The 27408-nt window shown below is 42.3% G+C and overlaps 1 protein-coding gene across 5 annotated transcripts; it reads right to left on the minus strand.

Annotated features, from left to right (window-relative positions):
* Positions 1-1346: 1346 nt before the first annotated feature.
* Positions 1347-27323, minus strand: BFAR (bifunctional apoptosis regulator). Of its 5 annotated transcripts, XM_037067660.1 has the most exons (9): positions 26616-26687; positions 19030-19093; positions 13041-13377; positions 11521-11725; positions 10601-10770; positions 7681-7825; positions 5971-6144; positions 4335-4537; positions 1347-2713 (listed from the first exon to the last, which is right to left on the minus strand). In XM_037067660.1, exons 3-9 carry the CDS (start codon positions 13301-13303, stop codon positions 2521-2523), a joined length of 1353 nt encoding a protein of 450 aa, XP_036923555.1. In that variant the 5' UTR covers positions 13304-13377; positions 19030-19093; positions 26616-26687; the 3' UTR covers positions 1347-2520. The 5 variants fall into 5 exon arrangements, with proteins under 5 accessions (XP_036923555.1, XP_036923554.1, XP_036923556.1 ...); XM_037067659.1 differs by lacking the exons at positions 19030-19093; positions 26616-26687 and adding an exon at positions 26977-27322; XM_037067661.1 differs by lacking the exon at positions 19030-19093 and having other exon boundaries at positions 26616-26697.
* Positions 27324-27408: the final 85 nt, after the last annotated feature.

Consider the following 27408-nt stretch of genomic DNA (forward strand, 5'->3'; position numbering starts at 1 on the left):
AAAAGTATTCTTCCCCATCCTACTCCACCTTTAATATTAAAATTTTTTTCCTGGTTATAAAAGTATTACATACTGCTTTAAGAAGGGATAAATACAGAGAAATAAAAAGGAGGGGGAAAAAAACTACTCCAATTCCAACAATCCAAAATAACTACTTTTAGCTTCTTAGGGTGTTGTTCTTGAGTCTTTTCTGTAATTTTTATTTTTATTTATTTATTTTTATTTTTAATTTTTTTAAAAAAAGCCTTTTTTTTTTTACAGGAAGTCTTTTTAAAAAAAATTTTTATTTATTTATCTTTAGAGGGGAAGGGAAGGAGAGAAATATCAATATATGGTTGCCTCTCATGAGTCCCCCGCTGGGAACTGGCCTGCAACCAAGGCATGTGCCCTGACTGGGAATTGAACCAGTGACCTTTCGCTTTGCAAGATGACACCCCAATGAGCCACAGGAGTCAGGGCATTTTCTATAACTTTTAAAAATGTAGTTGAGACTTATTTTATGTTTTCTATAAGCTTTTGTTATTAAAAAATCCTTGGAAGCTACATTTTAAAAAGCTACATTAGATACCATTTTATAAACTACTAACTTTACAATATTTGGTGATATTTCCTATTTTGATAAATTATTCACATGTTGGTGATGCCTCTGAATAAATCTTTGCCATTCCTCACTACTCCTTTTCATTATTCCTTAACCCAGATTGGCAGAAATGAAATTCTTACATCATAGGGTTGGAATATTTTAAATAGATACCCCTGTTTGACACATGCAGCTTGCTGTGATTGGGGGGGTCCAAGGGAAGTGAGGGGCTGTGGCCCTGGCTCTGAGGTGCCCATCCTCCTACTGGCAGTAGAGTGGGAGTCCAGCTCAGCCCATTGGCTCTAGGCCAGGTCTCCTTTGCTCTGCTCCCCTGAGCAGATGTGGGTGTCACTCATCTTTGCAGCAGGATGTGGGGAGGGCGTGGGGGACAATGGACTGGGAGTCAGGCAACCTGTGGTCCAGCCTGGGCCCAACCCCACCAGTGCCGCTCAGCCCCCATCTCTTTATCTGGAAAGGAGAACAGGAACCCCAGAAGGTAGGAGACCAGGGGTGTGTGAATATTGCAATATCCCCAAACCTGTAGTGCAGTCTCTGGCAGGTTGAGCGTCATGCAGATAAAGTCAGGCAGCCCTGGGGCCTGACAGCAAACACTTGAGGGAAAAAACCATTCTCCCGTTCACTTAAGATACCTTAAGGGTGGCTCCTTGGCTCAACACTCCCATCAGGCAGGGAAGCAAGGGGACTTCAGCAGGACTGGAGGTTTTATTGAGCAATTCTGATTTTCATCATGTTTTCTGAACATGTCTCTCTAGAAATTTTATCTTTATTAAAGACCTTTATTTTTATTTCAAGTAATTTCTTCAAACTTTCAGATGCAAAGTTTGAGTGAAAGCTTCAAAGATACAAAGGATTAATGAATGGTTCATAGTGTCACAAAAAACACTTTGGATGCAAGCTTATCTCTGTGGGCCTATCTTCAGATGGGTCCCATTTCACACCTGCTGCTTTCAAACCAGAAGGAAGAGGCATACTTCATCTCATTCACATTTACAATTACAGCATTTGGTGTAATTATATTTGCTGTTTTATACATCAGAATGAGAAGATAAAAATTATACAGTGTGAGGTCAATGTATAAAACATTTCATTGAACAAAAGAACTATCCTGGATTTTACAGATTAAATTCTTAAAAACAAACAAAGCAACCTCCCACCCCCGCAAACAATTTTAAGTAGCACTGAGGCAGCTCAGCCTGGTGTGAATTATTCTCCTTAATATCCCGACATCCCCCTCAGCCCCTCCCGACCCCGAGAAAGGGGTCCAAACTTTCAATGACCAGAAGTTGGAAACAGGTTAAGTCTAACCATCATTCTAGTCTCAGACCAAATCCTTTAGAGGGTTAACTCTTCAACTTCCTAGCAACTCATTTTCAGTAAGAATTGTCTGTTGGATTTTGGGTTTTCCTCTGTATTTTTTATGTGCAACTGTCTATGCCTATGACAAAGTCTCTCATTTTCCTACACTAGACTTAAGAGGACAGGCCTGGCGCCAACGAGCCTGCTCGGGCTCAGTCTCAGGACTCCAACCTGCCCTGGCAGCTTCTGTTAGCCACTGAGGTGAGGGCACCCAGGACTGCTGCTGCGGCAGCCTTCTGGTGGCGCCCACCCATCTTCTGAGAACCCTGGGTCCTTGCAGGCCGCAGGGGACTGGGCCTCTTAAGTTCCTGTGAGCAAGGCGGTTAGGTGCGAGGTGCTACTGCTGTGTCTGCCCAGCTCTGGGACGTCAGTCTCTGCTGCCACAATGGCACGGGCAGAGGGAGAGAGGACCTGGTTACAGTCTTTGACAGAGAAAGCAGCACCTTGTTTTCCAGGGTGAGGAAACAGGAAGTCAGTTCTCACCCCACTGCCCCTTCACTTAAGCCTCAAAGCTCAGCCGCCAGGGAGGCTGCAAGAATCCCTCAGAGCCTGAGCAGTGTCACTCACAACACTTGGGTTTCCAGCCGTCGGACTTCCTTGACCACAAGATCAATGTTAATAATTGGGTTGAAGTACAGGGCCCAGTAAAATAAACAGTTGCAAACAAACTGAGGAATGAGGGGCCAGAACATAGCCACAAAAAGCCCCTGTGTTGAGACTTTCCAAAAATGGCTCCACATCCTCTGAGGTACAGTCCTGAAAGAAGAAGAGAAGCATTTGAAAGGCGGCATAGTGATGGTGATCCTAATGATGACACCAAAGTGCTCAGCCCCTGGGCCAATTCCCAGGTCGCCTGTGCTGCGAGGACCTTGCTTTCTGTCCCTGAGACTGTGCCTTTGCCTGACCAATCGTCCACCCCCAGGATGCAGCTGACACAGTGCTGCCTCAGGGCTCCAGGTGAGGGATCCCTGGATCCCAACACAGGTTGGGGTTACAGCCCCAACCCCACCTGCTTCCTCACTGTATCACATTTGTATGTATCTTACATACATATTTTCTCTGACAGGCCGTATACTTTCAGAGTACAGACGGTCTGTCTTTTTTTTATCAAAAGATCTGCAGTGCCCAGAATTGAGCCAGGGACACTGTAGGGGCTCAATTAACTGTGTGAGAAGAAATTAGTTCACTAAATTGAAATAAAAGAGGGAGACCTTTGTCAGGTTCTCAGAACTATTTTAAGGCTGCTCTTGACTGACAAAGTCAAGAGCCCTTTGAGTTACAGGATGCTTCAGGCTTCAAGGATACTGGTGAAGTGATGTGTGACTTTTGCGTGCCAAGCAGCCATCCCCCTTCTTCTGGAAACCCTTTTGAGTTTTCCTTTGGGGTGCCTCTTTCTGGTTCTTTTCCATGTGGTCTGAGTGGGGTTGGAGTTGGCCCCTGGTTGGGGAATGAGTGCATGCCTTGAGCCTGAGCAACAAGAGCCCAGAAGAGGGTCATCTCAGTAAATTCAATTAGCATATCCCTGCACCAAGTGATGGGTTCAGGTGAGCATGTGACTCAGGCTGGACCAATCAGAGCAAAGGCATGTGAGCGTGAGACTTTCATACGTAGTACAGGGAAAGAAGTGCTCTCCTTTCACAAGCTAAGCTGCTAAGCTGCTCTGACCTACGCCTGGAGTGACTGAGCCACCCCCCCGCCCCACCCCCACCCCGCCGCCATGAAGAGAGCTGCCTGAGGCTGAACAAACAGCAAAGAGCAGAGCTTCAAGTGGGAGACAAACAGTCAGTCCTAATAATAGCATGGGTGTCTGGTCAGTCCTAACAATAACACATGGGTCTTTGGGGCCAGCCACAACAGATGCCTTAACTGGGCGTTTTTCTTTTTAGGAAAGCCAATTTAGGTTGGTTTCTGTTACTTGCAACCAAGCACCCTAACCTCGTGGCTGTCCAGTCCAATTCTCATTTTACACATTCAGAGAAACTGTTACTCTTCCAGTTGGTGGTAGAGCAGGATTAGAACTTGTGTCTACAGAATTCCTCATCAGATCTCTATGCTCTATCACAATGCTGTTTTCCAAAAAGTACCCTCATGTCTCACTTTTTTATTCCCTAATTATTAAAATTCTTCAGGCACACCCTCCACCCCCAGGGATCACATGGCAGATTATGTAGGGGTAAGATACATGGAGAAACACTTTAATAATGAGCACTGTGAAAACCTCCCCACCCTACAAACACAACACAATTTTTCCTATCTGCTGTTTAAGTAGGTGTTTCTAAACCAGAGGACAAGGAGTCTTCATGTCTGAGTAATACTTCAAAAATGCCTTTTCTAGTCCCTGTTGCCCCAGCCGTCTCCAACATAAAAACACACTTACTTCAGCTCACTTCTTGACCAGATCCTCCAAAAGGAGAATAATTCCAGAACTGAGAGTAACATGGCATTGACAATGAGAAACCGTGATGTCCAATAATGGACTTCCAGCCAGTCCCAAGCAAATTCAGCAATCAGCTGGTAAGGAAGGAAGGAGTATTTGACAAGAAATTCTCTCCACTGCTTCCATGTGGGCTCTCTAAGATCCTTTAAAAATAACATACAAATAAATAAAAAATAAACACACAAATTACGAGGACTGAATTTTACACAAAATATAGTACTGCGGTTATCTCAGTGAGTTTTATATTTATTAAAACAACCCCTCACAAACAATCTAAAATGAAATTTCCATCCATCAATTCACCTTGTAATAATCTTACATTGGCTAAATGTTACCAAAGAGGTCAAACTGGGAGATGCTTGTTATATAATTGTGGAAGTTCAGAAGTAAAAATCGAAGCATGAGTCATAAAAAATGGGGTTGAAATGAACTGAAATTGACCAGTTTAAAAATTTTTTTCTCCACTGTGTGTGTAGCTCAGTTTCCTAAATTCAACATCTTAGTTGTGGTAGAATGGTACTAGGTCGTAGAAAAATTAAACACAAACCTTGAGAAAATTAACAAAAGTACTTAGACAACTCATAGGCATCTAGAAGCTAATGGAAGCTCAGCAAGACTGTGTATGATGCAGCAGACACTGAGTATTCCAAGAAACAGGGTAGCCTGATAAGCCGGCAGGGGTGCTGGGGCTTGTTAAAATGGAAAGGTCAGGTGGTCTGTGCTCCCAGTCCAGAAGGGCAGGTAACAACAGCTGGGAAGTGGTGATGAGAAGAACACTGTGCAAAGGGGCTAATCAGCAGGCTTTAAACTACTTCCAAGGCTGAACTCAAATAGGCAGGTACTTGACTGAAATATCTAAAAAAGGTTATTTGAAGATTTAGGAATTGTATTTCAACATTTATGGGTATGGGTCATACATGACAAGTCCTGTATCTCTGTGACTTTTGGAAATAAACAGATCAGAAGGACTGCCCCAAGAGCAGCAATGCAAAGGACAACATACCCTCAAATGACCAACTAGACACAGAAATCACCTGTGGTCAATGGGATCCACCAATAACTCTGAAGGATTCATGGGTCATACTGAAGAAACAGAGCCATGGTAGGTAACCATCTTAGGTGACATGAAAACCCCCATCAATGAGCTGGACAACGGCCTACTGTTCTGAGGTCAACAGGACAGGCACTACCCTTGCCTTGTGGGGTAAGGCAAGAAACCATCCTTTGGGGATCCTATTGAGAGACAGATCACCAGGCTGGCAGACTCATAAATCTAACTCTCAAACAACTGGGACCTATCCTATCTTTTATAATAGAAGCAATGCTGGTTTTTCCCCCTCTAAATATTTCAAGTCCAGAGGGCAACGCCTCTTGCTATGCAATGCTGGAAACAAAACAGGCTTCTGGGAGTGGAGAAGTTCCTTCTTATTTTCTTTTGTAGGGGCTCTCCTTGCAAAATCCAAATGAAAGCTGGCTGTTGTTTGCTCTTCCATGATAGGCTACAGCCAGGTCTCTAGTTCCATACCACAATGAGAAATGGTAGAACAACTTCATTCAAGGCACTTTGCAGACCTACCAGAAGCTTGGTGATGATGTCTTCCCCAGAGCTGTCTTCCTGCAGAGGGCAGATGGTGTGGATGAAAGGTAGGAAGGTGTCGGTGTAGTCAAACAGGTAGAGGTACAGCAGACCAAGTCTGGGGGAGCTCTTGAGGGCATACAGCAGGAAGAGGGACCTGCCTGGGTTCACGGCCTGCAGGGGATGAGGTGGATTCAAGGCCATGTCACCACCATGGTGGCCAGCTCCCACACACATTACATCTGCAACCTCACACCCTCTGCCATCAGGCTTTTTTTGTGTGGTTTGCATAGACAAGGAATGAATGAAGACAAGAGGCTATGTGGTCAATCTTGAGGCTACATTACACAACGTTCCAATCTCTTCACAGCTGGGAGGAGAAGGGGTGATGGGAAGAATTCTCTGAAGCACTGCTAATAAAACACAACCTTTTTGGAAAGCAGTTTTGCAAAATGTATCAGTCTTAAAAATGTATAATCTTAAGTGCAGAAGGCTTTATGCACAAAATGTTTGGCGTTGCATTGTATGACAGAGAAATGTAAAATCTGCAAATTAAGTAATGATGTTGCAGTAGATATTGAAGGATTGAAGAATGAATATAAGAAGTTTCAGATAATGCTAATGATATGTTAAATGAAAAAAAGATTCTAAACATTTTGTGCCTTTTTCTTCATATTATTGAGTGTCTTTATCCTTGACAAAAGTAAAAAAAAAAATGCCTTCTGGTTATTTATACACTTCTTTCATTACGAGTGAGCATTTTCCTCCCCATAAACTTACTGGTTATTTATAATTAAATTTTTTTTCTCCATGATGTCTTTTTTAGAGTCTTAGTCAGAATATTTCAGATACTCTACACCAAATTTAAAAATAGAATATTTGGTTTATAGTACAGTATTTGCAAAATCCTCTCTGTGAAGGAGAACCTGTTGGTGCAGTTGTACTGAAGAACAATTTACCAACATTTAGTGAAGATGTACATTGTTTATGACCTAGTAACCTTTTCCCTTAGTACACCATAAAGAAACTCTTGTGTATGAGCATAAGAACTTTCAAAAAATGTCCACAGCAGCAGTGTCTAAGAGCAGAGATAGAAACAATCTCAGTATTCACCAACAGGAGAATGCATAAACTGTCACCTAGTTGTGCTTGTGTGCCACTGCGCACAAGAGGAAACGAGCGAACGAGAGCCAAAGAGATAGACACTACTGGCAGAAAGACAAGCTCAGTTCATGCCTCACACATTAAGGTTGACAATCTACAGGAAAATGCCCCTAGTACTTGCAGACACATAATATAAGCAGGAAAACACGCCCGGAAAAGAGGTGCACCTGGCTGTAGGAGTGTGGGACCTATAGGGAGGGTGGGGAGGCAGGGCTTCAATCATGGCTGTGATGTTTTCTTAAGCAGTGGGTGTGCAGGTGATTGCTGCATTGTTCTCTACACTTTTTTACATTAAAAAAGAAAAAAAAACACAAAGAGAATAGAGAACAGGCTGACAGTGACCAGAGGGGAGAGGGGAGGGAATTTCAGGGGAAAAGGGTGAAGGGTTTATAGAACAAGTATAAAGGGCATGTGGACAAAAACTAGGGGGGTGGAAATGGGAGGGAGGTGGAGAGGGTTGGGTGGGTGGGCTGGGATGGGAGTAAAAGACAGAAAACTGTACTTGAACAACAATTAAAATAAAATTAAAAAAAATAAAGAGTTCACCTTATATTCCCAGAGATTTTGGGGGGGCTTCACGCCTAAGGCTTTGACGCGCTCCAATTCCATGAGGATGGCTCTTCTGTGGCTGCTGTTTTCTATGGTATATGGCGCTCTTGAAAATTCTTCCTCTGTCAAAGTTAAAAGCAATCTGTGGTGGGAAGGGAATAGAATTCTGTTGAGGTTATGTACTGGAAGCAAACTTTCCAAAGAGTTCCATCTTATCAACACAAATACTTCAGCCTTGAGGCAAGATAATTACTATAATATGAAATATAATTTTTTAAAGATTTTTTTTATTTTTAGAGAGAGGGGAAGTGGAGAAGAGAGGGACAGAAACATTCATGTACGAGAGAAACATCAACTGGTTGTCTCTCACACGTGCCCCAATCAGGGACTTAGCCCACAACCCAGGCATATAGTCCAACGAGGAACCGGAGTGGTGACCTTTTGCCCTGTACCATGACATCCAGCCAACTGAGCCACTCAGGCAAGGGCTGAAATACCATTAATAATAGCAAACCACTGCTTACTATTTGCCATTGACTATCTGAAAATACTTTCATAAATCTTCACTGACCTATTTAACAATTCTGCAGGGTAGGTGGCCTCATGCCCATGTTTTGGATGAGAAAACTGGCTCAGGGAAACAAAGTGACTTTACATAAAGTGACTGTACTTGAGTATTCCTACTCAAGGAATACTCAGGGCTGCTTTGCTCCTAACCTTTGATCTTTCAGCTATGCACTCTGACCTCTCCCACATTTTAAAAAAATTTTTGTTTATTTTTAGAGAGGAGAAGGGAGGGAGAAAGAAAGGGAGAGAAACATCAATGTGTGGTTGCCTCTAGCGCACCTCCTACTGGGAACCTGGCCTGCAACCCAGGCGTGTACCCTGACTGAGAATCGAACTGGTGACCTTCAATTCACAGGCCAGCACTCAATCCACTGAGGCACACCAGCCAGGGCACATTTCTGTTTTATTAAAAATTTAATCCTATTGTCATTTCTTTTACATTACATTTTAGTCCCCTTATATCCCCCACCCCTCAACCCATTTCTGTTTTTTAAAGTGTGTGTGTATGTGTATGTGTACAGGAAAAATATTGGAAAGAAAGCCAGTAAAACATTATGACATTAGTAGCAGTTGCTTTGGGGTAATTATTTAATAAAAATGATTGTAGATCTCCTATCTGTTCTTTCATCAGAAAACACAAATCTGGCTCTGGCCAGGTAGCTCAGTTGGTTAAAGCATCATCCTAATATACCAATGTTGCAATTGAGTCCCTGGTCAGGGCATCACCCAATGAGTGTATAAATAAGTAGAACAATAAATTGATGTTTCTCCCTCTAAAAATCAATTGAAAAAATCACCTTAAAAAACAAAAGAGAGAAAACACAAATCCACCTGCAGTGATGCACCGTAAGCACCCCTGTGCGATGGCAGATGAGCCCACTATAGTCACCACTGGAGGAATGTGTCCTGACGTACTGTTGTGGGTGACCTGGGCACGCTTACTTAGGTGGTAAAGGCTTGCTTACTCCCTCTGACCCAGCAATTCCAGTTTTATGAACCTACCCTCCAGAAAAATGACAGTTATACAAAGATATCTTTTATTATCTAGCTAAAGAATTTTTTTTTAAAGCCACAGTTCTGGGCTGTGGGAGGGAACACAATAATGTTTACAAAGCAAAAAAACCCCCTAGTCAATTACAGTGGGAGCACTCTGGTTTCCACAAAGGACAGTCAAACAGTGGAAGCTCGGTACAGGGGGGGAAAGTGACTGGGGTGGGAGGTGAGACAGTAAGGGGAGTTCAAGTCTGAAACAAGCAGCTTAGAGAGCTGCTACTCTCGGAGCTGCATGGTGTTCTAAGAAACATCCCTACACAGTCCCTCCAAGGGAAGGAGGAGCCCCGACAAAGATGGACACTGCTCTAGAACGCGTAGGGGTTTGTTGACGGGCAGAGGCAGGCCTCTTAGAGGCCAGAGAGTGGTGAATTCCTTATATTAATGAGTTCCTCCAAGTACTTGCTACAATGTTGTATGAAGCTGCCTAGATAAGGAAAAGGAAACAACCCAAATATGTTTTGGTAGAGATCAATTGAATAGACTCCAGCAGATGTTAACAGTGTTTTTTTCTGAAGAGTAGGAGTCCAAGGTATTTCATCCAATATCCTTTAGTTCTATGTTGTTATTTTAAAATAAATAATAAATATATGCTATTTTTATAAGAAAGCAACAAATTAAAATTTAAGTGACATAAAATGGTACAGCCACTTTGGGAAACAATCTGACAGTTCCTCAAAAAGTTAAACATAGAGTTACCACATGACCCAGCAATTCCACTCCAAGAGAGTGCTGAAATATATACCCACACAATAACTTGTACACAAATGATCACTGTAGCATTGTTCACCACAGCTCCAGCCTGGAATCAACCCAAATGCCCATCAGCTGAAGAATGGGTAAATAAACTGGTATGACCACAAGAAGGAATATCATTCAGCCATAAAGATGAAGCACTGACAGAGGCTGCAACTTGCATGAACCCTGAAAACATGATGCTAAGTAAAAAGGCAGGACAGACAAGGCCATGTGTTGCATGACACCATTCATGAAATACTCTGAACAGGCAAACCCACAGAGATAGAAAGTAGAATGGTGGTACATGGGCGGAGTGAGGGGAAAACAAGGATGGGCTGCAACAAGGATGGACCGCTAAAGGGTAAGAGTTTCATTTGGGGGGTGATGAAAATGTTCTAAAACTTGACTGTGGTAATGTCAGTACATATCTATGAATATATTAAAAACCACTGACTGTACACTTTAAAATGACATTTAAAATGAACATTCTGCTATGTAAATAATATCTCAATAAAGCTATTTTAAAAAATGTCAGTGACGTGTCAAAGGTTTTGTTCCTCACCTTCCATTTACTCTTTCAGATAAAAACCTGTCCCTGTAGAGAGAGGCCCAAGGGCCCAGCTGCTCCAGCCAGAGGACAACTTCTTCTGCTGTCCATTTGGCCACAGCCTTGTGGACCAGGAGGTCATGCTCAGATTCCCTGCTGCTCCAGTGATACACGAGCAGGACCACCTGGGGAGAAGTGACAGGGATCTTAAGACACAGACAAGTCAGAGATGCCAGTTTCCAAATATGTGAGTGTGAGGCAGGGAAAGGAAAAGCCAAGTTCGCAGGGAATGATGCCAAGTCTGTACACAGAAGCAGGGCAACGCCACCGCTAGAGAACCAGAAAGCACAGCTCTGGGGAGGCACAGCTCCTGGCAGGCTCATCTGTCTGATGATCGCTGGGCTGTGAGGGAACAGATACAGCAGAAGGACTCATCATAGGACACCTGGGTGCACTGCTCCCATGACCCCACCGACCTGGCCAACATAACTAACTCATGTATCTTTTCTACTGAAAAGTGTGTAACATTTAGATTTCTTTTGCATGGAACTTTTAAAAAAAGGAAATAAATATTACCACGATAAATTAGTTAAGTGGTGTGCTCAAGACTCTATCATCAAGGCAGACATTGTCTCAAATTCCAGTTTTATCACCTATTTCCTTATCTCTGAAATGGGAATAATAATGGTCCCTATTGCATAGGCTATGAGGAAGATGAAATGAGATAAAGTTAACATTCACTGGGCTCTGACAATTACGCTGTCTACTCTGAGTAAGCAACATCCCCAAAGAATCACACAACCCAGCAGATTTCAGTGCATGCACTGAACTACCACATGCAGCAATGTCATCAATCATTTAGGTGTATTTCAACAGAACTGATTTCAATACAAGCTGTGGGAGGGTGGGGGACAGAGAAAAAGCCATAAACTTACTGCCACACCAGTTAAAGCTGTGAGCACTCCTGAAAAGAATCCCCCTCCTCTTTGCTGATTCACTCGGCCAGTGTTAGGAGCTAAAGGAATCTGATCATTCCCGTATTTCTGAAAGGCTGCGAGACTCTGGACTATGTCACTGTTCTGCTGAATGTCTTCAAATCGCATTCTAATGGCATCAGGAAATAATTTTTCAATGGCATCCCTATGGAGAACAGAAAAAAAATCACAAGAGAGATGTTTTATCAAATACACTTATAATGTTTAAGAGCCAAAATAAAACTGTGAACATTTAATAATATGCAAGTACTCTAGTACTTTGGAAACAACAAAAATCGGAAATGACCTACATGTCCACTTTTAGGAAAACAGTTAAATAAAACATGGTCTATCATACGACGGAACATTAGGTAGTTTAAAAATGAACTCACTGGATATCACTGCTTATCAAGATGGGCAAATTTAAGACAATGAGTGAAAACGGTAAACTTCAGAACTATACAGATAGACTACCACTGATGAGAAAATGTGTGCATTTCCTATTGGCACATATGTAAATACAAATATTTTTAAAAATCTGAAAGAAATCACAACTAAGTCAAAAGAAGTTCCTCTGGGGAAAAGGAAGGGAGGGTAAGTTGGGGGAGGGGTCAAAAGGATCTTTAGCTTTATCAGAAACGCTCTAATATATTTTTAAACATAAACAAATGAATGTATATATGTATTGCTTAGGTAATTAAACATTCATGTAGAAAAAAAGTGAAGTTCAGTAGTAAGTGAAAAGACCAACAGGGTTCTTTTCATTCTCAACTACACACAACCGGAGAATCTGCCTTCAATTTAAGATTAACATTCAGGTGAAACAAGGCTGCCAGGTAAAAGCAAGGTGTTTGTAAATACATCTCCTGAATGTGGTGTTAATGTTTTCATGGAACTTATGGTATTCTGTTGATAGCAAGACAACAGAAGAAGAGACAAGGAATTTAGCCTCAAAGATCTCGCAATAAGCAATATCCCCAAAGAACGTTAAACATCATGAACATCATGAATGGAATAATTGCCAACTGAGAGGTCCTGCCGCTTGCCGTGCGGTGCTGCACACGAGAGCCCACCTCGACTAATGTAACGGCTGGTACACAGCCTCGTCAAAGACTGAAAATCGGCATCAAACCAGTTATTCAGAATGGTACACTTACACCATTTTTCCCATTAGACTTAGGGCGTTCTCAGTGAATACAAACCGATGAAAAAGTATTATACAACAATGAATTACACACAGTGGTCTGATAACTAGAATTTCTTTCATTTACTTATAATAAATAATAAGCAAATCACAGTCACCTATGAGGAAGGGAGTCTGGATTTTCAGGTCCTTGGGCTCCCGGATTCACATCCAGCAGATCCAGAAGGACCACGGCGGAGGGCAGCTCTGTGCCTCTGGCCTTTTCAAACATGGCTGCACCATTAAGACAAACCACATCGAACAAGCTGTATATGCTACCACTATGGACGGAGCATACCTGAGGAGAATATTGACTTTGGGGAAACCTTCCCATTTTTCTCTGCATTCTGGACACTCTGTTTTCTTCGAAGAGGCCCACCATAAAGCCAGGCAGTGCCGGCAGAAGCTATGCCCACAGTTCAAGGTGGTGGGGTTAACCAGGATGTCGTAACAGCAGTGGCAAGAAAATTCACTAACAGAAATCTGAGGGCTGGTGCTCTCGAGAGAGTCATCTTTCTCAAGGGTCATTGTGTTCAGATCATTTTGCTGAGCCTCCTCCATCTCTTAGCGAATTCTGGGATCCACAGGCACAGAAAGTTTCAGACTTAAAAAACTGCTGCAAAGCATCATTAAATCTAGAAAAAGAGAGACAGCAACAGAAACAGGACAAATAGTTTAGTAAGTATTTGAGATTACTGCCATTCAATTAAAGCTCATTTTTAAATGTGACAAATCTGATTTCTAAAAACTTACATTCCAAAAAGCACATGGATATCATTGAATTTCTTTCTGGACTACATGTCTTACTTTTGAAAATTAGGTAAAGCAAAATAATGTAGTGGAAATTTCAATAGACTTGAGTGGTGTAGAGATTTCTAGATCCTACTCTTTTACTAACTTCTTTCAAAAATGTAATTTCTCTAGCCTCAATTTCTCAATTAAAATCCTTTCAGTGTGTCTGACTTTATATAAACTAGCTTCTTGGTCCAGTAAACTGTCTGGAGTTGGCAATAACAAATGGATTTCATGTAAATAACACATTTTGCCCAAATAAATCTTCCTTTCCATTAGGTAATTATTTGTTTTATAAACATTTCATTTCAGAGGCTCCCACAAGAGCAGTTCCAGTAAGTGAGCAAAGTCTTGTTGTTGAGGTACCCTGTGCCAGATCAGCCTGCATGGCTTCACATTACCTTTGCCCCCAAATCAGCCCAAACATGCACATGATGCTCTCTGGATCAGGTCAAGTTGGTGCCAGGGAAACATGCTAATGTCTCTAATATGCAAATGGCAAGGGACCGTTCTCTTCTCATTCTCATCTGGGTCTCAGGACATTTTTTTTTTTTTAATTTATCTTTAGAGGGTAAGGAGAAAGGGAGAGAAACATCAATGTATGGTTGCCTTTTGTGCGTCCTCTGCTGGTAGTTAGCCTGCAAGGAACTGGCCTGCAACCCAGGCATGTGCCCTGACTGGGAATTGAACTGCGATCGTCTGGTTCGCAGGCCCGCACTCAATCCACTGAGCTACGCCAGCCAGGGCAGGACATTTTTTTTTTTAAATGTAGTATAATGGCAAATACCGCGGAGTCAGAATCTCAACTCTCCTACTCACTAGCTCTGTGACTATATATAAGTTACCCGAGCTCTCTGAGCGTTTTTCTCAATGGTGAAATGGTGAGAACAATACAAACTTTCAAGACTTCCTTTGAGGATTAGAGACAGTGAGAGTAAAGTGGCTAGGATGGTGTGGTATAAACAGGGGCTAAAGAAATGATTATTGGACTTCCAACCAAGATGGAGGTGTAGGTAGATACACTTTGCCTCCTTGCACAACCAAAAGAAGGACAGCAATATATTTAAAAATCAAAAATAGCCCTGGCTGGTGTAGCTTAGTGGATTGAGCGTAGGCCTGCAAACCAAAGCGTTGCCGGTTTGATTCCAAGTCAGGGTACATGCCTGGGCTGCAGGCCCTGTCCCTAGGGGGTGCAGGAGAGGCAACCACACAGGGATGTTTCACTCTCCTCCTTTCTCCTTTCCTTCACCTCTCTCTAGAAATAAGTAAATAAAATCTTTTAAAATAAAATAAAAAAATAACCAGAGCTGCCAGAAAATTGAACTGTGTAGAGTCCAATAACCAAGGAGTTAAAGAAGAAACATTCATTCAGACCGGCAGGAGGGGCAGAGACAGGCAGCTGGGGCAGAGAAGACAAGTGGCAAGGAGGCAGCTGGAGGACTGAATGGTCCCACATTTGCATGCAGATGAACTAGGGGGAACAACTGGGGAGTGAGAAACCACACAACCCAGGGTTCCAGCATGGGAAAAGACTCAAAACTTCTGGCTGTAAAAACTTCTATGGGTTGCAGTGGTGGGATAAACTCCCAGCCTCACAGGAGTTCATTGGAGAGACCCACAGGGTCCTAGAACGTACACAAACCCACTCACCTGGGGACCAGCATCAGAAGGGCCCAATTTGCTGTGGGTAGCAGGAGAAGGGACTGAAAGCCTGTTGAGAGCCAAGCAGGGCATTGTTCCCTCTGGGACTCCTCCCCCATATAGCACAAGAAAATAGCTACTAGTGGGTTGCCCTGCTCTGGTGAATACCCTAAGGCTCTGCCCCTTATTACGTACGTAACAGGTGCCTTGAGACAAAAAAAAAAAAAAAAAAGGCCCAAATGAAAGAACAGATTAAAGCTCCAAAAATAAAACTAAGTGATGACGAGATAATCAACCTATTAGATGCTCAACAATTCAAAACACTGGTAATCAGGATGCTCACAGAAATGGTTGAGGATGGTTGCAGAATAGAGGAAAAAGTTAAGGCTATGCAAAGTGAAATAAAGAGAAATATATAGGAAACCAACAGTAAATGGAAAGAAACAGGGATTCAAATCAATGATCTGGAACAGAGAAGAACTAAACATTAAACCAGAACAGAATGAAGAAACAAGAATTCAAAAATGAGCGCAGAGGCTTAGGAACCTCCAGGACAACTTTAAATGTTCCAACATCCAAATCATAGGCGTGCCAGAAGGAGAAGAGGAAGAACAAAAATTGAAAGCTTATTTGAAAAAATCATGAAGGAGAACTTCCCCAATCTAGCAAAGGAAATAGACTTCCAGGAAATCCAGGAAGCTCAGAGAGTCCCAACGAAGTTGGACTCAAAGAAGCACACACCAAGGCACATCATAATTACACTACCCAGGATTAAAGATAAGGAGAGAACCTTAAAAGCAGCAAGAGAAAAGGAGAGAGTTACCTACAAAGGAGTTCCCATAAGACTCTGAGCTGATTTCTCAAAAGAAACCTTACAGGCCAAGAAGGGGCTGGAAAGAAGTATTCAAAGTCATGACAGGCAAGGACCCACATCCGAGATTACTCTATCTAGCAAAGCTATCATTTAGAATGGGGTGGGCAGATAAAGTGCCTCTCAGATAAGGTCAAGTTAAAGGAGTTCATCATCACCAAGCCCTTATTATATGAAATGTTAAAGGGACTTATCTAAGAAAAAGAAGATCAAAACTATGAACAGTAAAATGACATCTAACTCACAACTATCAACAACAAAACCTAAAAATACAGACTAAGCAAACAACTAGAACAAGAACAGAATCACAGAAATGGAGATCACATGGAGGGTTATCACATGGAAGTTAACAATAGTATAGGAAATGGAGAAGCCAAATTACTCATATGTATGACCCATGGACATGAACTAAGGGGGGAATGTTGGTGGGAGGGTGGTAGAGGAGAATAAAGAGAAGGAAAAAAATGGCACAGCTATAATAGCATAATTGATAAAATATATTTAAAAAAATAAATGATTATTTATACTATTTCCGATATTATCATAGTGTAGGCACTAGTGGGTGAGTTTCTCAATGTCACTATTGTAAAGAGGCTGCCTGGGTTCTTACCCCACACCTCTGTCCTTTATCAACTTGGAGTCTCAGCTTTCTCATGTATATTGGGGGTGGTAATAGTATTTATTCCACTGAGTGATTTTTTAAAAGATTTTAAGAATTTTTATGAGTACTTGAAGAGCAGAAGAGTCCATATTAAGCCTCAGATATAGGTCATTTGTATCACTGAATCAATGTTCTTTGAAAAAGTTATTTTTCAATTATAGTTGACATTCAATATTATATGCTTTTCGGGTGTCCATTGGAAAGGACACCCTTTTTCTGTTTTTTTTTAAATCCTTACCAGGGATATGTTTATTGATTTTAGAGAGAGTGGGAGAGAAACATCAACACGAGGGAGAAACATCCACAGGTTGCCTCCCATTTCTTGCCCCAACCGAGGATCAAATTCACAATCTAAACACACTGCATAGACTTTGAGTACATCTTAGGAATTTGGCTAGTTTCATTTTACCCTAAATTCAGAAAGTAAAAGCTAATGGGAAAACTATACATCTTAACCAAATTCAGCTGATCTCTTCTGCTATTTCTATCTGTATTTGGATTGCTTTCATTAAAAAAAAAACAAAACAAACCAGTCCTTTTAAAGGATGAAAGTGCCCCTTTAGTAACAAAATCAGACACTGGAGTTCCCAGCTGCGGTGTTCTCACTTGGGTAAACACACTCCCCTACACTGGCAAGGATTGAAGGCCTCTTTGAGGAGAGGGCCCAGGTGCCTCAGGATGCTTACAGCTGTTCTAGGCACACTAATCAGCAGACTGAAGCTTCCAGGTTCCTGGCTCTTTCTGAGCTCCTTCACAAGTGTGTGTGTGTTAGGGCATCCCTGTGGCCTCCTGGCCTTCTCCTCTTGTCCCAGAGGCATGAGGAAAGCCTGTTGAGACACGGACTGGGGTAAGAGTCACTCCACTCCCACTCCTCAGTGCCCTGTTCAAATGTATACAACGTGATTTATGTTTCATCATTGTCAGTGTTAATTACCAAGTTCAAAACTAATGAGAAGAATGCGTGAGTTTGGAAAAGTCTACCAATCTGCAGAAACAAGCTTAAACCAATAGGTTGAACACTCGCTGAACAGTAGAGCAAAACTTCTGGAGACAGAGTCACTCTGAAGAGCAGCAGTTTCTGACAAAAAGTTCAGTCTTCAACTGATGTCTATAAAGGTGCTTCAGTAGGTCTATGCATATTCTGAAATTACATGCCAAGCTTGAGTTTCTGCTTTTGGGCGTGTAATATGATCAGTTTCCTAAAGGAAATCTGTAGTTTTTATTAGGCTCTCAAAAGGGACCAAGACCTAGAAAAGGTTAAGAACTCCTGTTTACCCACTAGGATGAAGGCTTTCTTAATCTACTACACCCCTTTGCTTCTTACAGTGGTTATAATGAGTCCAGGTGAGCCTGTCTGCAGTGGTGTGGACTTATGCTTGTAAGCACCCACCCTCCCTGACCTGGAACAGTCACAGCATTGGCAGCCACCACTCCACTGTGGTGACAAGCCTGCAAGCAGGCTTTCTTTCACAGGGTCTTTCTCTTTCTCTCCCCCTTCTTCTTTCCTCCTCTCTCTCTCTCTCAAATTGGGTACCAATAGTTTTAAAAATAAGACTTCACATAAAAATCCAGATTCCTGGCTTCTTTTCAAAAAACCCCAAAAGTCTGGTAACACAGGGCTCTCATTTTGCATGACAAGAATCATCTCAAACTGAGTAACAACACTGGCCCCTTCAGACAGGGCAAGTGGGGCTTCAGTTTGCCTCAGTCCTTACCCACCTGTTTTCCTCATTTCTGTTACTTGCCTGATCCCTGGAGATAACTGAATTTCCATGCTCTGTCCCATAAGGTGAGGCCTTCAGTGTATGATGTTTCTAGATTAACTGGCCTTAGACTGGTAAGCTTACAGTCTTCCTGTCTGTCTCTCTCTCTTCTTAATCCTTACCTGAGGATATGCTTATTGATTTTAGGGAGAGAGGAAAGGAGGAAGGCAGTGACTGAGGGGAGGGGGAAGAAGGGGAAGGAGAGAAGGAAGGAGAGGGAGGGGGAGGGAGGGGGAAGGAGGGGGAGAGGGAGGGGGGAGAGAGAGAGTGAGAGTAAGAGAAAGAAACACTGATGTTAGAGAGAAACATCAACAGGTTGCCTCCTGACTGGGGATGGAACCACAACCTTTCGGTGCCCTGGACAATGCTCCAACCAACTGAGCCACCCGGCCTGGGCAGTTTTCCTATTTCTTGATTTGCTGTCAGGTTGTTACTCACCATTGCCGAGAAAGTGATGGCCTACTAAGTCTTCGACAATTTTTAAAATTACTGCTATTCTGCTTTAGACTCTAAGACTAGATAACCCAGCTCAGTAGATTGTGTGTGAAAGGCTCAGAACCTGAAGGCAGGGATTAAGTCTAAAAATTCTAAGTAGGCTTTATTGTCATCATATCCCCAGAGTCCTAGGGCAAAATGAATACAGTAAGTTTTTGTGGGTTCTTCCATGAATCAAATATTTCATACAAGGCCTTTAAAGACACTTACTTTAATTTTTTGTTGTTGTTATTTACTTTTTCATTCTGAGAGACAGTATAATGTACCTCAGTTTTAAAATCTGAAGACAGATTCTGAGTCCTAGCTCCACTATTTAGGAGCCAAGAGATCATGGAGAAATAATTCATTCTTTCCAAGTCTCACACTGGCATATGCAAGGGAGGGGTTACTGCTGCCTACCTCACAGGGCTGTCATAGCATTAAGAGGACCCATGTCGGCTCTGGCACTTAGAAGTGTTCAGTAATTGTGGTCCCTTCTTCCATATCACACGCCAGCTGGGTGACACTTCCCAACCCATACAAGTGAGGAATCCTTCAAGTTGTTCTTGTGCCCATGCCATTGAATCAACTTGTTTTAATAGCTCACTGATATGACTTTTAAAACACCCAGACAGATATGCTTCTTGATAAACATAGCATCTGTAAAATTTCAGTGTCAAGAAATGGCATACAATCTTAGAAAGTATTGATATGTGAAATATGGCATGAATATACATATATGAACAAATTGTATTATTAACCTTTTCTGAAATGTTCATGGTTTGGTCTGTTGGCTCAACTAATAAGAAACAATTATCACAGTCTCCAACGACTTCAGCAATTCTGAGATATCTATCACCATAACCTTTTCTATGTTCCTCCAAAGAAATACCTAATTGACACATAGTTATCTGAAAAAATCTAAGAAACAAAGTGGGGCGGGGGGCTGGGATACAAACAATCTCCCAATAATTAATTCTGTGTAACTAAAGAACCTGGAATGAACTTGACCTACTTAGAAATAAAGCTGTTTGACCCGGTCAAGTACTTACCTATGGGTTTTCCAAAGCACTACCATCTTATGGTTCCTATGCTGCGACCTGTTAATTCTCTAGCCACTCAACCAACATTTAAGAAAGTCAATTAATATAATCATTTTTATTGAGTTTATCAAAGTTAAGAGTTTTTATACCTTAGCTTATAAAGTTCTCATTATGTGATGACTGTTAACTCTCAGAGAGATCATAATCTTCAAACTGCTTTGTTCAGTAGTATATAAGTATGGTTCTACCTCTTCATTCAGCAAGACACTTGTGACCAGTACATACCTAATGTTTTAGGAATAATACTTTGAGAGGCAAATTTTGAGAAATTTCAGCCCCATAATTAGGATCTCAATAATTTCTTAGCAAATACGTTCACTGCAATAAAAAGATTTTGGCTTTATATGGGTCTTCAACTAGACTATTTCTTCTCATTACATATCACCTGACTCCAGAAATAATGACAATTGCTAATATTTACTGAGCCCTTATAATGTGAAAAGCATAACAATGCTATAGTATAATTATTACTATCACCTTCATTTTAAGATGAGAAAATGAAGGTCCAAATCCTGGCCTGGCTTAAAGCCTATCCTTACAACACTACATTATCCTAACAATGTAATCAATAACAGCTATCAGTTCAAAGGACTGATTTGTTCCTTATCATCTAGGCCACATCACAGAGCTAATATGCAAAGCTGAGAAACCCAAATTAAAGAAAACAAATTAGAATCTAACAACACTGCATTTTGGAACATGAACTACTCCTGTGTGTGATTTTTAAGGTGAGTATGCTGTTCCACAAGATAAATAAGCAAAAACATTCACAATAGAAATAGGGGTGAGGGTGGTTGGGAGCACCCCACTTCTTGCACCCAAGTTGCCTCTGGGAGCACAACTATAAACACTGGCAGAACTTACGGCCAAGATGGAGGAATAGGTAGATATGCTTTGCTTCTTTGCACAACCAAAGGAAGGACAAGAACCAATTTTAAAACAAACAAAATAAACCCCAGAACTGCCAGAAAATCATACTGTATGGAAGTCTAACAACCAAAGAATTAAGGAAGAAACATTTGTCCAGACTGCACCACAACACAATCAAGTGGGTTGCCCTGCCCTGGTGAATAACTAAGGCTCTGTCACTTACAATGAAACAGGTGCACCCGGTCAAAGAAATATGGTCCAAATGAAAGAACAGATCAAAACTTCAGGAAAAAAGTAAGTGATGGGGAGATAGCTAACCTATCAGAGGCAGAGTTTAAAACACTGGTAATCAGGATGCTCACAGAAATAACTGAGTATGGCCACAAAATAAAACAAGTAAAGGCTATGCAAAGTGAAATAAAGAAAAATATACAGGGAACCAACAGTGAAGGGAAGGAAACTGGGATCCATATCCACAATTTGGAGCAGAAGGAAGAAATAAACATTCAACCAGAACAGAATGAAGAAACACGAATTCGAAAAAATGAGGAGACTTAGGAACCTCCAGGACATTTTTAAATGTTCCAACATCTGAATCATAGGGGTGCCAGAAGGAGAAGAAGACCAAGAAATTGAAAACTTATTTGAAAAAATCATGAAAAACTTCCCCAATCTGGCAAAGGAAACGGACTTTCAGGAAGTCCAGGAATCTCAGTCTCCCAAAGAAGTTGGACCTAAGGAAGAACACACCAAGGCACATCATAATTGCATCAGCCAAGGTTAAGGATAAGGAGAGAATTTTAAAAGCAGTAAGAGAAAAAGAGACAGTTACCTATGAAGGCATTCCCATAAGACTATCACCTGATTTCTCAAAAGAAACCTTACAGGCAAGAAGGGGCTGTAAAGAAACATTCCAAGTCATGACAGGCAAGGACCTACATCCAAGATTGCTCTATCCAGCAAAGTTATCATTCAGAATGGAAGAGCATTCCTAGATAAGGTCAAGTTAAAGGAGTTCATCATCACCAAGTCCTTATTATATGAAATGTTAAAAGGACTTATCTAAGAAAAGGATCAAAACTATGAACAGTAAAATGACAACAAACTCACAACTATCAAGAACCTAAAAAACAGAAACTCACAACTGAACCTAAAAAACAAAAACAAAACGAACTAAGCAGCCCTGACTGGTGTAGCTCAGTGGATTGGGTGTGGGCTGAGAACCAGAGGGTCGCCAGTTCCATTCCCAGTCAGGACACAAGTTTGGGTTGTGGGCTAAGTCCCCAGCAGGGGGAGCGTGAGAGGCAACCACACACTGATGTTTCTCTCCATCTCTCCTTCCCTTCCCCTCTGTCTAAAAATGAACAAATAAAATCTTAAAAAAAACAAACAAACTACGTAAACAACTAGAACAGGAACAGAATCACAGAAATGGAGATCACATGGAGGGTTATCAGCAGGGAGGGGGCAGGGGAGAATGGGGGAAAAGGTACAAGGAGTAAGAAGCATAAATAGTAGGTACAAAATAGACGGGGATGTTAAGAACAGTATAGGAAATGGAGAAGCCAAAGAACTTATATGTATGACACATGGACATGAACTAAGGAAGGGGAACGCTGGAGGGACGTGGGGTACAGGGCAGAGGAGGACAAAGGTGAGAAAAAAGTGGGACAACTGTTAATAGCATAATCAATAAAATACACTAAAAAATAAACACTGGTAGAATACTATAGACATTATTAAATGTTTAAAGCGTGACCACTGTGACTATGAAATTTTTAAAAATGTGCCCAAATGTAAGCAAGGCAAGGGTCAGAAACAGCACTAAGGAGACCACTAAGTGCACTTCTTGCATGTGGCAAAAACTGTCTTTCACTAATACGAGAAGCATTTCCAGGCTCTTACCGTACTAAACCTTGTGTTTTTCCAAGTCCAAACAGATTTTCTTTCTGGATTAGGTCAGAAATCACTAGGGCAAAGGTAGCCAGCTCACTGAATACTGACTTGCTGCCTGAACTTTGAGGCCTGGTGATTCGCTGCTTGAACTTTGAGGCCTGGTGATTTGCTGCCTGGTCTTTGAGGCCCTGTGATTTACTATGTGTGAGCAGTATTGGGCAAGAGGAGAGCACAGTGAGAAGGCTGTCCTGGCTCTCTCTAGAGACTTTCCTCTGTCATTTCTGTTATGTGGCATTTAACTTAATAACCTATCTTGTATTCAATGCTGTAGATACCCAACAACTCAGAAAGTGATCCAAAAACTACTAGTATGTACCAGTAAACAATGCCTTACGTGTTATTTTTAAACCATTGTTATGATTTACATACTATAAAACGAGGTATCCTTTTCAGGTTTAGCTTGCCCTTATGCTTCTTGTACACTAATGTTTGAGTAGTCTTAGCCTCCTCAACCAAATTCTGAGCTCCCTGAGGTCAGAAACCAACTCACAGAATTCCATTACCAAACCTGAGATTTGCTAGCACAAAGCTGGGCTCTACAGATTTGGAGATGAAAATGAAACCAACAAAAATTTGACTCCATAATTTCTTAGAACCTCCATCAGAATCACCCGGAAAGCTTGGTGATATCTGGGAAACAGGATATCAAAATGGCATCTGAGTGAGAGGGCCAGGAATGTACATGTTAAACAAACTAACTCCTGTGCATGAGATTCTTATGCACACAAAGTTTGGGAACTAGACAGCTGTTCATGCAGGCAGATCTTGTTTTATTGTACTTCAATTTAATGCACTTCACATGTGTTGTTTTTTTACAAATTAAAGGTGAGGCCCTCCACCGGGCAAAAGATTACAACTTGCTTTATTGTGATACTTTATTGCTGTGGCCTAGAACCAAAACCAAACCTGCAATATTTCTGAAGCATGCCTGTACAAATAAACACTTACATGCCCTAAATATGTTTCAGATAAGGAATGGGAAAGGTGTAAACAAAATAAAGTTTCAATAACATTTCTAATCCCCATTGCTCTTCTCTTCAGTCCTTCCTCTCACCACTGCCCAAACCATCCTCCTAAAACACAATTCTGATGCAGCCCTTCCTTTTCTCAGAACCTTTTCAACATGAGAAATTAAAACCCATAGACATTCATCTAGCTGTTTGGGCTGCAGAATTTCCATCCTAGACCCATAGCCCAATTTGTCCATAACCTCACAGAGCAGGTCCCAGTGCTGGTAAATGCTGTGGTGACTTACTCCAAGCTGGGATTGGCCACATTCTGGCACTATACCAAAGTTGAGCTGATTCCTCCAACACCTGCTGAGATCCCAACAACTATTCAGAGCTTGAAAAAATTAGTCAATAGGGCTCAAACTGATAGTTTCCAACAGTTCAGTTAAGGAAACTCTGCTGAATGATTTGGTAGCCACTGTGGTTTGACCTCAGCGTCAGCGAGACCATAGGTAAGCACGGTGTCACTGGCTGCAATGTTTGAAGATCCATTTAACAGATGTTTATGGATCTTAAACAGATCTTTAACAGATGTTTATGGATCTTAAACAGATCCAATGTTTAACAGATCTTTTACATCTGTTTCTTTCTGGTTTATTATTTTAATGTTCTTGGACCATGAATGATCAGAATGGTTTTCGAATAAAAAAATTTCAGAAGAAATTAAAACCCATAGTTGGAAGCTTGTCCTCATGGCCCTGACTGGCTTGGCTCAGTGGGTTGGGCATCCTCCGGCAAAGTGAAAGGTTGCTGGTTTGATTCCTGGTCAAGGCACATGCCTGGGTTATGGACCAGGTCCCCAGTTGGGGGCATGCAGAGGAAACCCATCCATGTCTCTGTCACACATTGATGTTTCTCTCCCTCTCTGCCGCCCTCCCTTCCCTCTAAGTAAGTAAAATCTTTAAAAAAAGAGTATGTACAGCCTGCTCACAATCAACATAAATTTTAAAAAGTACAAATTCAGCAGTCAGAATGACTAAGTTCAAACCCCAGCTCCACTAATGATTAGTTGTGTGACCTCAAGCAAGTCACCTAAACTCTGTCCCTCAGTTTCCCTATCTGTAAAATGGAGATGTTCATAGTATCTTCCTGACTGAGTTGTGGATTAAATAAATTTACCTGTGCATAGCCCTCAGAATAGTGCCTGGGACATCATATTACATGCAATTTAAGTGTTAACTATTACTATTATTGTGATTATCCCCTACTATTCACCTATTCATACTCTAGTCCCATATATTAATTCCTGCTCCTTGCTCATCTTTCCATATCACACTGTTCTTTCCATCCATAACAGTTCCACACCATCTGAGTCAGAAGTGTCCAGCTGACAAGACCCAAATTAACTTTCACCATCTGAGTCAGAAGTGTCAAGCTGACAAGACCCAAATTAACTTTCATTTGAATGTCTTTAATGACTAACTGCCCCCACACTCAAATTAATCCTTCCTGCATTGCACTAATGCACTAACTTAATCTTTATTGCACGTTTTGCAATTTCACAGACTATAATGTCCCTGGAGAAGTTGGTATAGTTTAGTCAGTATGGTCATGGAAATGAGACTTGGTCATGGAAATGAGACTTGGGTTCCAAAGCAGGTCCCATTTATTCTCCCTAAGGCTCTTATTTCCCACTTGTCAGCCTCTTATTTCCCACTTGTAAGTTCAGGAGAATATCTGCTTTTTAAAAAAATTGTTATTTATTTATCTTTAGATGGGAAGGGAAGGAGAGAAGAAGAGAAATATCAATGTAGAGTCCCCTGCTGGGAACTGGCCTGCAACCCGGGCATGTGCCCTGACTGGGAATGAACCGCGATCGTGTGGTTCGCAGGCCCGCGCTCAATCCACTGAGCTTCACCAGCCAGGGCTGCTGTGAATGAGGTTTAAGTGATAACTTCTATCTATACCTATTCAAAAAGTCAGGTGTACGGTGGTATTAAAATAATTATTAATAGTTGTGTTTACTGAGTGCCAGCTACGTAAATTGTCAGCACCATAGAGCACAAGGTATACCCAGGTTAGCTGTTTACAAAACAGCCATAACAAAAACAAACCAAACAACTCCTTCAGCACTTGCAGTCAGCACAGGCTGTGGGGTATGCCTGAGGGTGGAGGGGAGAGTAAACCTCTTTCGTATTGGTCTTTCACAGCGTGACAGGAGGGCCACCCGCAATGAACCAACCAATGGGCTTCGGCGGGGAGGGCTCAACAGCGACATTTGAGGGGACAACAGCTAGTGGGCTCTCACTTTATCCTTTCCACCAAAGTAGGAGGGCAGCCCTCTCGGGCACTGACAGGGCTGCCTCTTGCCCTACCAAAGATTACCAGTTAGACCTACAGACTGAATTTCACTTGCTGTTTTTTTCCTAAGGAAAACTTCCTTTTGCACAAACTCAGACTTTTGTCCGTAAGCTTGGGATCACAGAACTGGTTCCAGCCTAATCCCACTGTGAGTGTGTGGTTTCACTTCCGCCTTCGGTACCCTATTTTTTGAGAATGTATTTATTAATAAGAGAGAGAGATCGATGCGTTGCCTCTCATGCGCAACCAGGGACGGAACCCACAACCTTTTGGTGTGCGGGACGACACGCTCCAACCAACTGAGCCACCCAACCAGGGCCCGTTACCGTATTTTAAAAGGGGAGTAATCGTTTCGTCTTGCATGGCATGTAGTGCTTCGTCAATTAGACCTGAAGCCCAGCCTGACATCAGGAGCCTAATCGATTCCGTACGTATTCTCGTAGTCTGCAGCAGGTGCTCCTTGGGGACAGGCGCTCCATCGTCTCCCCACCAGGTATGTGGAAACGACACCCCCTCCTTCTCACCCTGGGCAGATTCTGGGGAGAGAGGCTGACGCTAATCCCGGAGCGGACAGAGGCGAGGCCCAGAGACCAGCGGTGCCGACGTGGGCTTCTCGGGAGAGACGGGGAAGTTGGCCAAGTTGGGGTCCAAGCCTCGAGCCCAGGACTGCAACTGCTCAGGAGAGCCCCGCGTGCGTCCTCGGACCTCTAACCCCATGCCCGTCCTCCACATCCCGCCCTTACATCGGGCCCGGGTCGCCCACTCTCTATCATCGGTCGCGGGGCTGCTTACCTCTGCGCTCATTCCGAGGCTCACCCGGCCGTCGCCCCCTGCCTGGACCCTGCGGAAGCAGAGGAGGAGTGGGCAGCTTCACTCCCGGAAGTAACTTAAGACTGCCAAGAAGAGTGCCTGGCCCTCCCGACCATAGATGAGAGAGGTCGCACTGTTTCCCAGCCCCCTCAACCCAGCGACCTCCCTGCTGCCTAGAGTGGCCACTCCCAGACCGTGGACTTTGACGCATGCGCACTACGGGCGGCCCCGCCCTTTCCTCTCCAGGAACCGCTAGGGGCCGGAGCGTAACTAGCATCCAGAGCTTGAGTCAGGTGTACGAGTCCGTTCCTCTGAGGCGGGTGTTTCTGAGGAAATTTGCCTAGAAGTTAAAACAATATTACAAGTCTTCACTGTACTTTCATAGTTTTCTGTTTCCATCACATTTTTACACAG

This window comes from Sturnira hondurensis, unplaced genomic scaffold (genome assembly GCF_014824575.4).
Source record: "Sturnira hondurensis isolate 20B ecotype Veracruz unplaced genomic scaffold, ASM1482457v3 Scaffold0017394, whole genome shotgun sequence".
Taxonomy (NCBI): domain Eukaryota; kingdom Metazoa; phylum Chordata; class Mammalia; order Chiroptera; family Phyllostomidae; genus Sturnira; species Sturnira hondurensis.

Excerpts from the sequence above, each read along its gene's own strand:
- BFAR (XM_037067659.1), bottom strand. The coding sequence starts at position 13,303 with ATGGAGGAGGCTCAGCAAAATGATCTGAACACAATGACCCTTGAGAAA. Across the intron at positions 11,726-13,040 it reads AAAGTCAATATTCTCCTCAG|GGATGCCATTGAAAAATTAT; the intron begins GTATGCTCCGTC and ends TGTTCTCCATAG. Across the intron at positions 7,826-10,600 it reads TCTGAAAGAGTAAATGGAAG|ATTGCTTTTAACTTTGACAG; the intron begins GTGAGGAACAAA and ends TTCCCACCACAG.